The 12,654-nt window shown below is 38.9% G+C and overlaps 3 protein-coding genes across 3 annotated transcripts in view; all 3 read right to left on the bottom strand.

The window, feature by feature from the left end:
• LOC140170802 (uncharacterized) overlaps positions 1-5,072 on the bottom strand; it is a 35,669-nt gene extending 30,597 nt beyond the window's left edge. Inside the window, exon 1 of the mRNA XM_072194022.1 lies at positions 4,934-5,072. The gene's annotated coding sequence lies outside the window, so the exon portion shown is untranslated. The remainder of the gene's footprint in view (positions 1-4,933) is intronic.
• LOC140170804 (uncharacterized) lies at positions 436-933 on the bottom strand. The gene has a single exon (XM_072194023.1). The coding sequence runs from the start codon at positions 931-933 to the stop codon at positions 436-438; it is 498 nt and encodes a 165-aa protein (XP_072050124.1).
• LOC140170805 (uncharacterized) overlaps positions 1,430-12,654 on the bottom strand; it is a 50,025-nt gene continuing 38,800 nt past the window's right edge. The window contains exons 2-4 of the mRNA XM_072194024.1: positions 2,993-3,689; positions 2,205-2,553; positions 1,430-2,079 (exon numbers count right to left, since the gene is read on the bottom strand). Coding sequence (XP_072050125.1) covers positions 1,430-2,079; positions 2,205-2,553; positions 2,993-3,689 — 1,696 coding nt within the window. The remainder of the gene's footprint in view (positions 2,080-2,204; positions 2,554-2,992; positions 3,690-12,654) is intronic.

Raw genomic sequence — 12,654 nt, forward strand, 5'->3', positions numbered from 1 at the left:
CATTAGACTGCGGAACTCAGTCCTCAATGATAGTCAGTCATTTATCTTTTGGTCGTTATATGACTATCATTTGAGGGACTGAGTTGTTATAATATATCTTCCGAGGTGCAATTTCAGACAATAGCTGGGGATTAGTGGGGCAGAGGTTATCTATTGAATCCTTTCAAGTCTGCCAAGGACACTCGGCACAAATTGAAAGACCATGTGAACTCTCGACAAAAGAATGCGTTTACGTTTACGTTTACGTCGATACTCAGCAGGATCCTTTCCGGACGTCATGCCAAGGGTGCAGAAATGTTGATCACGTGCAGACTAGACATACAGGTGCAGCCAACAAAAAACTTGAAAATTGAGGGTGCTGGAGTTGAAGACAACTGGAAAACTCAAATGGTGCGATGAACTGGATGAAGTGCGAGTAAAAACCAAGCAGCATGATTACAGGCTGGATGAAACTCCTCCCCTGAAGACTTCCAGGGTTGGTGCAGTTAGTACCACAACTGGGAGGGAGTTCCATAGGCAAACTGTCCTCGGGAAGAATGAGTTCCCATAGAGCTGAGTGCGGCTGGTGATTTTCTTTAGCTTGCTTGGGTGGTAGTTTCTGGTGCTGCTGGTGATCATTGGTGCGAGGTAGTCGGATGCATTGATGGCAACCATGTTGTGTTGAATTTTGTACAGCATGGCCAAGCTGGCAGCATGTCTCCTCCATTCCAGGGATTTCCACTGAAGTTCTTGTAACATGGAGGTCACACTGTCTCTACGCTGGTATCTTTGCAGGACGAACCTGGCAGCTTGGCGTTGGATGCTTTCCACTTTGGTGATATCTTTTTTACTGTGAGGGCTCCAGATTGTGCTGCAGTATTCCAAATGGGGTCTGACAAGACTGATGTATGCCTGCTCACGGATCCTCACAGGACAGCTCCTTAGGTTTCGCATGCAAGAGGCCTAACATCCTGTTGGCTTTGGTGGTGATTTTACCAATGTGTTTCTGCCAGGACATATCGGTGGAAAATGATAGACCAAGATAGGGATATTCGTTGACAGGGGAGAGTTGGCTGCCTCCAAGATGGTAGTGGGCATCAATAACCTTCTGTCTGCGTGTAAACCTTATCAGGTGGCATTTATCTGTATTAAACTGCATTTGCCAGTTAGCTGACCATTGATGGAGGAGGTTCAGATCCTGTTGCAGTTTGGTGCTGTCATCGATGGAGGAAATTGACTGATACAGAAGGCAATCATCGGCAAACAGTCTCAACTTTGATGTGATGCCATTAGGAATGTCGTTGATAAATGTGAGAAAGAGGAGGGGACCTAGCACCGTCCCTGGGGAACTCCTGATGTAACACGCTCCCAGTCAGAGGCTTGGCCGTCGATGACTACTGTTGCTGGCGTTGAGTCAGGAAGTGATCTGTCCACTGGAGTAGGGGTCCTCTTATGCCATAATGTTGGAGTTTCCGAGAAGCCTTTGGTGGGGCACTCTGTCGAAGGCCTTGGAGAAATCTAAGACTATTGCGTCTACCTGCTCGCGGTCATCAATGGATCTGGCTAGGTCTTCGGCTGTAAGTATCAACTGTGTCTCGCAAGAACGGCCTGAACGAAAACCGTGCTGAGCTTCGGTAAGAATGTTGTGCTTATTGTAGTGGTCCATGATGTTACTAAAAATAATGTGCTCTAGGAGTTTGCAGCAAATAGATGTGATGGACACTGGCCGGTAATTTGACGGTGTGCTTCTGTCTCCCTTCTTGAAGATCGGTGAAATATTAGCAACTCGCCAGTCAGATGGAACAAAGCCGGTGTCCAGGGACTTTTGGAAGATATAGGTGAGAATGGGTGCAATTTCTGTGGCAAATTCTTTCAACAGTCTGGCTGGAAGGGTGTCAGGCCCAGTAGCTTTCGTAACATTGAGAGATGTCAGAAGTTTTACTACTCCATCACAAGTAACAGTAATGTGCTTCTTTGTAGGAAGACGTCGTTCGCCGAGGTCGGGAATGTTGGTGGTGTCTTCACTGGTGAATACAGAACTGAACTGCGTGTTGAAAGCCGATGCTTTGCTCTTACTGTCAAAGATGACCCTATTTCCAGCTTTTAAAGATGTAATATTAGCAGGTTCTTGTTTTTGGAGTTAATGAATTTCCAGAAAGACTTATGCGACTTATCATCAGGGTCACTGAACATGCTGTTCTGGAATTCCCAGTAGTTTTTCCTACAACTCTTCTGCAGCTGTTTCTGGTATTGGTGGAATTCAGACCAGTCTGAAGCTTTACCGGTGGTTTTAGCTTTGTTATACAGTTTCTGCTTCTTCTTAGATTGCCGCCTTATGTCTCTAGTTATCCAAGGTTTTGATGAGTTGGGTCTAGACATTTTAGATGGTATGTGTCTATCCATTAAACCAGTGACATTCGATTTAAACAAGTCCCAGTCTTCTTGGACGGTTTGCTGATCACGGTTGGCAGAAAAGAATGCACTCTGAAAAGCATTCAAATCAGAACGTAGACTGGTCATGTCACCTCTGCCATACATGAAAATCTTCCTAGGCTGTTTCTTGCTGATCTTAGGCTTGAAATTTAGAGAAAAGCATACCATAAGGTGGTCACTTAAACCGCCACTCACTTTGCAGTTTTCAATGAAATTTGGGTGTGAAGTCAAAACCAAATCAAGAATGTTTTTAGTTGCACCTGATATTCTTGTAGGTTCGTGGTTCATCTGGTCCAGAAAATTGTCATTACAAATGTCAAGCAATAAAGCACATTTTGATGACTCATTTGCATACTGGCTTGACCACTCTCTCAGGCCAATCTATGTCGGCTAAGTTGAAATCTCCGCAATTACCAGGACAGCATTTTTATACTTCTGATGGATCTCTCTGATGCTGTCAGCAAGTTGGTTCAGGTTGGATGGAGCAGACTTGGGGTCGATAAAAGGAGCCAATAATTAAAGGCTTGTGACCCTGAATATGGATTTCAATAAACATGAGTTCGGCATCGGTAACAGTTACATTACATTCAGTAGCAATGAGGCTATCACGGGTCATGATAAAGATTCCACCTTTTCTACTAGTGAGCCGGTCTTTCCTGTAGGTTGTAAAGCCAGGAGGGGTAATTTCGGCCGTAAACATATGACTTTTCAGGTGGGACTCAGTCCCGACAATTATGTCAGGTTTCTGTTCCTGGATGATTGTTTCAAGCAGTGGAATTTTGTTGTACAAACCATCACAATTAACAACGACAGCTTTCAGTTTGTGACTGCGCTGAACTGGAGGAACCCTCCGACTAGGATTGTTGGTTCCTGTCGGTGATGATGCAGCGATAGGTTCACCTATTTCTTCATCAGTTAGCAAAGTGTCCTCAAGCTGGCTGAAGGAGTTGGATAGGAGATTGGGCGAAATATCGAAAATGGAAGGCAAGTTGCTATTATTTGGCTGGCCACAATCAGAGCAAAACCAAGTGACACTGCTCTGGGCATAGGACTGATATGTATCCAATGGCATACCCATGCAGTCTGTGTGAAACCAGCCCTCACACTCTTCGCATTGGAGGCAATGCTGGCCCCATTTAGCCGGTTTTTTGCATACCAGACCCGGGTACTTTATGGGACGAGGACCTGGGTTGACTTCGGTATCCCCACAAGTAACAATAACATCAAAAAGCGAGTGGAGTTGCTTTTGCGTTTGAATGTTGGTTTCAGGGTTGGATCTTAAAAGTACAGTATATGCACAGAGTACAGTTCTTATCCTCGATGATCACTGAAGAAAGTGTAGATGAAGGGTCATCAAATTTTAGACCCATCACTTCAATCCAATATGTAACAAAGTTGGGTGATGCATGCATGCATGTCAGGTCATCGACACCAATTTGGTGTTTGTTATGACACCAATTTGGTGTTTGTTATGCACCTCGAAATATGTACAAAAGTCTGTGTCTACTACCTCATATGATTATCATTATGAGTATCCAGTGTTCGATTTACCACCTGCATACCTGCACCAGTGCATGTAACATTCCCTCTGTGCATGCAGCTTTTCACTACCTGCCTGCACACGTGCATGTACGATTTTAGCGCTAGCGATATGACAAGGCCAATATACAGTAAACAAGCAGTCAGTCCGATTGGGAAAAACCCAATCTATTTTTAGCGCAACATCTTCTGACTTCATTAGAAGGGTTGGCACAAATCGCACAATTGACAATTCCCGATACCCCTATCACGTGAGAACTGTCACTTTTTTTCATTGACTTCCCTAGTCTTCTACACAGCCAGTTTGCATCGGTCTGATACTCGTCCATCCTAACGAACATTCGCGATAGCCACATACAGTCTGGTCCGAGACTATGACTTCCCTTAGAGGGGCTAGCGTAATGTGACATCATATGCCACCAATTTCCGATACCCTCGCACATGTAGAAGAGTGTCATTTTCATTTCATTGGAAAAAAAAAAGGACCGGAATTTAAACCGTGGGAAATATTTGTTTACACGGAAAATAATCATAATAATGTCCAGCAAAAAGGAAATAGCTCAAAAACACTTGCATCATTCTGGAAATCGTGCACCTCATCGGCAACTAGTTCTAGAACAGATGAAGCCACAGCATCCAGTGTTTTGGCTGAGAAATCGGCGAGTGAAGGGGCGAGTGATTGGCATAAAAATGATACTGACAGGGGAGCCGGAAATATTATTACAAGCTTAACTGACAATGATCGTGATTCAATGTGATTTTATGTTTGCTTTAATTTTGGTGCATGCACAATGATCGTGATTCAATGTGATTTTATGTTTGCTTTAATTTTGGTGCATGCACACTTTTTGCTGTGCATGTAGAAATTTTGGGCTACATGCACCAGTGCAGGTAGGAAAAAAATTGTAAATCGGACACTGTGAGTATCGCACTTTGTTTCATTTGAAACACAGTAACAAGTCAATTCTTGTTGTAAGCTTACCTGAAATGACAAATACACCCGTCTGACTTGCTTTCGTTGATAATTGACGTGTTCGCTGTAAATGGAAGTTTTACTAGCATAGTTTATTATATTGCTGGTGACCACACAGCCCTGCAAAATCAAGGTCACATTCATGAATTGGCGAATTAAGATGGAAGACAATTTCGCAGTGCGCATGTACAGCGCAGCCTGTGGTCCATTTGTGGACTAGACTATTTTACAGCCAATTTGATTCTGTTCGCCCTCCACACAAACGGAACAGAACTAACTGCAAAAGAGAATTAGAGAATAACCAACGGTTTGCAATAATAACAGCTTGTAGGCCATTTACAGTTTCCACCAATCAGCGTGCTTGTTTGTATTGTTATTCCGGAAACTTTTCTGCATGTAGCACATGTGAATAGAGTAACATTGCAGTGATTTATTATTTTGGAGATTTATTGCATGATATTGTCTCCTAATCATATTGTCTCCTACATGGGACTGTACATGAAAAATAAAAATTAACGTCATGGTAAGCTTAAATATTATGTCATTTATTTTAACACTAGCGGGATACCCGCGCTCCGCGCGGGTCCCCGCTAGATGAGTAAATGGGAGCGATCACTAAAACAGGTAAAACAGGAGGAATTACTGAAAAGGTAGAATCATTGAAAAGGTAAATTTTATTGTTCTAAACCTGATTTAACTTCTTCTACATGGGCCTAGTTTGTTCCCATTTAAAAAAAATTGCTATTTAGTTTGTGATTTTCCGTTTCCATGTTATTTATTTATTTAGGCCTAACCGCATTCCCATTATTTTCTAAATCTGTCCTTTCTTACATTTCCCTTTTAGCTTCTTTTTTATATGCTGCTTAGCTTGTGATTTCCCGTTTTCATGTTAACTCTGTTCTCATTATTTTAGCTTCTCTTTTCTTATAATTTCCTGATTAATTTTAATCTAATTTTAGCTTTTTTTTCTTACGTTTGCTGATTAGTTTCTTTCTTTCCTTCTTTATTTTGCTCCCGTTTCATTTATTTACTTTTTTGTCTTCTTTTTCTTATCTTTTTTATTCTTTTTATTCTTTCTTTCTTTTCAGTTTCTTCTACATAGATCTATTTTGTTTCAATAAATATATGTTATTCTACGTTTCCATGTTATTTATTTATTGATGTCATTTTTATTATTATTTGTCAATTTGATATTTTATAAATCTACCCTTTCTTACGTTTGTCCTTTTAGCTTCGGCTTTTTTAAACATAGTTATTTTGTGCCCATCTTAATACTATTTGTGTCCGTCCGTCCGTCCGCGTGCTATCGCGTTCGCGTGCGCGCAGTTCGCGTTCTGGCGGTGCACTATCGCGTGCTCGTGGTGGGCTATCGCGGAGTATCAACGGGAGTGTGCGCGGAGTACAGTGAGCGCATCGGAAAGCATTGCAGTGTAACTAACAGGTGCATCTCATCGGACCAACAGGCCTATTTTCAACACATATTTCAATACCTAACACGTGCATATATGCCTATTTCAGCAGAACACGACTATTTCCGGGGTCCTCAAGAAAAATAATCAGTTAAGGCCTATAACCGCGTTTGCTTGCACGTTTCTCCCGATTGATTTCATTACTTTAGTAACGGCCTATATGCACGTCAAGATACTAATGTCCTCCAAAGTGGTAGCAGGACAGGGCTTGGAAGAGGCGAATGATGGGTTTCCAGATTATGGGTAGGCCTACCGAACTACCGACTGAAGAAAGCATCACAGATACAAAACAAACAGAGTTGATTAAGTTGTGTCCAGTTGGGTCATTAAGAGACGCATATGGGTAACGGTGGGGGGGGGGGTAATTAGAAATAGGCCTATCACGAGAACCGCCCGACCCGAGAACTGGGAAATCTAGTTTTTCATATTTCCTGCTTAGCGTTTGATTTCCCGTTTGCATTTAATTATGTTCTCATTATTTTAGCTTCCTTTTTTCACGAATTATTTATTTATTTATTTATTTACTCTAATCCACAACCCTGTACCCATAACCCATCCCATAGTAGGCCTACCTTTTCAGTTTTGTCCTACTTTCTTTTCTTTTCTATTTCTCTGGCACGGAAAGTTGGCCTATGCATATCGCCCCAACGTCATAGTCCACATCCTTATGCGCCAGCGCACTAACACCAAGCAGCGCTGCCAGTTAGTTCTGATCTGGCGCTACCACTGAGTTTTGACAATAAAAAAGCCGGGAAAAAATCCGGTTTTAACCATATTTGTTGACCGTTTTCAACCAAACAAAGTGCAATGCATTTCCGTATATATATCCTCAATCTCGACTTTCATTTAGGCCTAGAATAAATATTGAAATTGTACACATGACTGTCTGCAAAAATTGGTCTCCACGCAAGAGCACTATCACCACTAAACACTCGTGTTGACCACTGTTTCCTATTGTTACCTTAGTGATGGCGCTGAATAATACCATTCGCAACCATACGTAGCCTTAATTTCTTGGCTGCCAACCTCGATGCAGTGGCGGAAAATGTGGCGCGTAGCTCTGCGTAGGGACGAAAAGCTCGTAAGATCATTATTAAAGTATGCGCTGTTGTGCATCTAGATAGCCTGAATCATTTCTTGGCCACCTCGTAGGTTGGCCAAGAAATTAAGGCAATGTTGCTCTGGTCGTATGGTTTTAGGTAATGGAAATATTATTTAGAGCGGTTCACAGTGTCCTGCGGAGACCCACAATGCCACTGTACGATCGATTTTTCTAGCAACGTCGACAGATTTTATGGAATTATTCTCTTAGTTACCATCAATTTGGTTGCAAAACGAATGTCCGATGGAAAAATGGCAATATGTACCGATCAATATTTACTAAATCAAAGCCGAAAGTCTAGCGCTGCACTCGTAAGTGGGCAACTGGCAGCGAACTTGGATGTTAGTGCGCTATGCATAAGGGATGTGCACTCAAGACGCATCGGGCGATATGCATAGGCCAACTTTCCGTGCCAGAGAAATAGAAAGAAAAGAAAGTAGGACAAAACTGAAAAGGTAGGCCTACTAGGCCTATGGATGGTTATGGGTACAGGGTTGTAGATTAGAGTAAATAAATAAATAAATCTATATAAATAAAAGGAAGACGCATATGCATAGGCCAAATTTCCGTGCCAGAAAAGAAAAGAAAGTAGGACAAAAAGGGGTAATGGGTTTGGTTAAGAGATTACCAAAATGATAAAAATCGTAAGGATACGGGAGGAAGGAAGGAACCTAAAAAATGAAAGAATAAATAAATAAATAAATAAATAATTCATGAAAAAAAAGGAAGCTAAAATAAGGAGAACAGAATTAAATACAAACGGAAATCACAAGCTATAACTTAATAAGCAGGAAATATGAAAATGGGAACAAAATAATAGAAAAAAAAACCTAAAGCTAAAAGGACAAATGTAAGTAAGGGTAGATTTATAAAATAATGCATGGGAACGGAGTTCAATAAATAAATAACATGGGAACGGAAAATCACAAGCTAAGCAGCATATATCTATTGGAAAAAAATAGATTTATGTAGAAGAAATTGAAAAGAAAGAAAGAATAAAATGAATAAAAAAGAAAAGAAAGGGAAGACAAAAAAGATACGGGTATTATACGGATTACTAAATGAAACGGGAGCAAAATAAAGAAGGAAAGAAAGAAACTAATCAGGAAACGTAAGAAAAAAAAAAAGCTAAAATTAAAAACTAATCAGAAAATATAAGAAAAATGAAGCCAAAATAATGAAAACAGAATTAAATAACATGGAAACGGGAAATCACAAGCTAAGCAGCATAAAAAAGAAGCTAAAAGGGAAACGTAAGAAAGGACAGATTTAGAAAATAATGGGAATGCGGTTAGGCCTAAATAACATGGAAACGGAAAATCCCAAGCTAAATAGCAATTTTTTAATGGGATCAAACTAGACCCATGTAGAAGAAACTGAAAAGAAAGAAAGAAAGAAGCTAAATGGAAATGCAAGAAGGAACAGGTTTAGAAAAATAAAATTTACCTTTTCAATGATTCTACCTTTTCAGTAACTCCTCCTGTTTTAGTGATCGCCCCATTTACTCATCTAGCGGGGACCCACAAGCGCCGGTATCCCGCTAGTGTTTAATAAATTACCAAGCATGCAAGTCTGTACCCAGTAAACACAAAAACGTTTTAAAAACGTTTTAAATAAGTTATATTTTGGCTTTTGGTTTAGGTAAAAACGTTTTAATAACATTAAAATGTCGGGTTATATAAAGGTCATGATAACGTTTTAAAACGTTTTGTATGAAAACACACTACAACAATATTTTTAAATGTTTTCAAAAAATGTTATTGTAAACTATTTTTGCAAACAATTTTGCCAAATATTGTGTCAATACTTATATAACATTATATTAAAATATTTGAACCCAGCAAACACAGAAATGTTCTTAAAATGTTTTTATACCCTTTATATAACCCGACATTTAAACGTTTTCTGTAAAACATTTTTGTTTGCTGAGCAGTAGATTATCAAAAAATGTTTTTTAAGGTTACGAAAACGTTTTATACTCTTAAAGCCATATTATAACATTTGCTGAGGAAGACGCCCTCACTGAATTTTTAAAATTCCTTTTTTACACGATTAAATTGTACTTTATTAAACCAATATACCCTGCAAAAATCAAGACTCTAAGTGCTGTAGTTTTGTCAAAATCCGTGATTTTGAATTAAAGGCTGATTCAGCCCTTTATTATTACGATGGAATTATTAGTCGAACGCATACACGATGTTCATAACACAGAGTACGTCACGGCGTGGGGGACGGTGATATACACAACAAAGGGTCGTACCACAACATGACCGAAGGAGTGGTACGTATTGGCGACATATACGCTGGTAGTAAATTCCAATTTTCTTTGCTTTGCCGTAGTTGTTCGGCTCAAAAATAAAAGGGATATATCTGACAGTAAAAGCTAACATTTTATGGCAAAGAAATGCTAATCTATTTTGTTTGAAAATGTTATAATATTGCTTTAATATACCCTTTATATAACCCGACATTTAAACGTTTTCTGACAACCTTTTATAACCTTTTGCGAATGATGTCGAAAACGCTTTTGTGTTTGCTGGTAGGTGCACGTATGCTAGGTGAATTCAAATTTTGCCATCAAACTGCATCATTTTATATATCAAATCAAAGCCCTTGAGTAAACAAAGCCAAAACTGAAAACCATTTTTTCATAGCACTTTCCGTAGCAAAGTTACATCTTGTCAAAGATTGACTTTCATCAAAAAGTTTCAGCTAGCAAAATTCCCCAAAACGGCATTTCGGGGTGTTTCTAGATCTTAGTCTCATTATGATAGCAGCTTTTTTTAATGGAACTGCTATCACAATCCCTCTACAATTCCATGTGCGAGTGACTTATCACCATAAAAAATCATATATTTGGGTCAAGTGAAGGATAGAAACATATTTATGTACGTTTCCTTCTTCGGCCAGTTGTTTTAAATTTGTATGTAAATATGCATTGACATTGTCGGCGAATTTGGCTGACTAGCAAATGTGTTAACTAAGGTTTGCCTGGGTTACCTAAAGTCTGCATGACATGTGAAGCTCTCAATTAAAAAACAAGAAATCAAAACCAATCAATCCTGTCATGCAGTAAGGTCATGAAGGTGGCTGCAGGCTGTCATTTTCTTCGGAAAGGGGAGGGGGGGTCATGAATATACTGGGGGGGGGTATAGAATTTTTATACCAAATGTAAGGGGAGTATAAACTAAATATTTTTAGCACCCAAAAATAGGGGGGTTAAAGAATAATTAAGGGATCTGAAATGAGCGTTTTGAATGTTTCGACAGCATTTTTTGTGGGACATGAGAGCACATCAGACATATATTGAATTGCATTGTGAATATGAAGAATGTCTTTCTGATATTTTTTCATTTTTTGAAATTCAAGATATAATACAAATTTTAAAATTTGATATTTTTCACATTTTTGATGTATAACAGTCCTCAAAGTAAATTTCATAAATCTAATGAATGATATATTCTTAAAGTGTATGTAGCTGGGAGGAAAAGCCGACGATCAATTGAAAATTTTGACCTTTCATATTAAAGATATGGATTTTTTTCCCAAGAGCTAATTTTTTTGTGTGTTATGGGAAAAAATTCTATATCTTCAATACGAAAGGTCAAAATTTTCAATTGATCATAGGCTTTTCATCCCACCTACATACACTTTAAGTACCGTAACCACCCAGGTATATAAGCCCACCTTTGGCTATAAGCCCACCCCCTATTTTTTAAAAACATTTTGGGAACAAGGATGTACTCAGGTATAAGCCTAGTACTAAATTTTGGCCAAGTTCTTTAAATCAAATCAATGCTTTGCTCTCATATTTAAGAACAAATAAAAAAAAAATATCAGACATTCCACACTTATAATTTTAAGAAATTGACATAGATGATAGAAATTACTGGTACATTGGGCATATACATAATTTGGGCATAAGGCAAAAAAAAAATTGTTGTGATGCCCTCAACCGCCCGACCCTAAATCGTGAAAAATCAGGGTCAGCATTTTTTTTTTTTTTTTTTTTTTGAATGATGATTTTTCAAAAATCAATGTATTTCACTTAAAATTAATATTTTATTGAAAGACTAGTTTTTAATTGAAGTCTAACAGGTATCCAGAAGTCAGAATTGACAAATGTCCCCGAGTTGAAGAAGCATTATTTAATATTTGAGGAGATTTTTAAAAACTGAAGGTTTGAAAAAAAAAAAAAAAGAAATCCGACCGTCCGCCCCAACTTTCCCATTTTCTCACTTGAGGGCAACATAACAATTTTTTTTTTTTTTGCCTAATACAAATGACAAATGGGGGATAATTGTTCTTATTTTTAAATTCAAGCACTAGCCCTTCCCCGGTTATAAGCCCACCCCCATTTTTGAAGTGAAATCTGCCATGGCTTATATACCCGAGTGGTTACGCTATAAATCATCAGATTATTATAAAGTTTACTTCGAGTAGGGCCTACTGTTAAATATCAAAAATCATTTGCCATAAAATGTGTAAATTACATTGCAATTTCAAAAAATCAAAATTATTTGATATCAGAAGGACATTCTTCGCTTTCAGACCCGGTATTCAGAATGCAATTCGATATGTCTGATGTGCTCTAAACTCCCACAATAAATACTGTCCAACCGTTCATACCCCATGGCTGGTGACTCAAAATCTATGCTGCGTGCGCATTCTTTTAATTTTAAATTCAACATTCAAAATGTGCGCACAATCTTTTGTTTATACGGTAATGCAAAATTTTTGCACGATCGGCGTGTCTTCTTTACACACACGATCAACATTTTAAACTCCACACACTTTCTTTGTAAAGTTTTGGCACGCTCCAAGTCCTGGTCCTCGCCTGTTGACCTTTTTCCCTCTATCCCACAATGCACTATTCCAGGGGGGTATGACGTAGTTCATCAACCTCATAGATCGTGTGCATCCGATGGTCTTTGCCAGGCCTTTGCAATTATTTTGTCTTAATATGGGCATACTGATTCCATATATGCGGATTATCATAAAGGGCATCAATGTTACTAATTTTGCAATTATTGAATACACGAGTGATACACTTACGGAGCGTTGCAGAACATCTGTGTAAGAGATTGTGTTTATGTTTTATTTTCATCTCTGAAAAAAAAAGTGAAACGGACGCCGACAAGATATGATAGTCGTTAGTT

This window comes from Amphiura filiformis, chromosome 15 (genome assembly GCF_039555335.1).
Source record: "Amphiura filiformis chromosome 15, Afil_fr2py, whole genome shotgun sequence".
Taxonomy (NCBI): Eukaryota; Metazoa; Echinodermata; class Ophiuroidea; order Amphilepidida; family Amphiuridae; genus Amphiura; species Amphiura filiformis.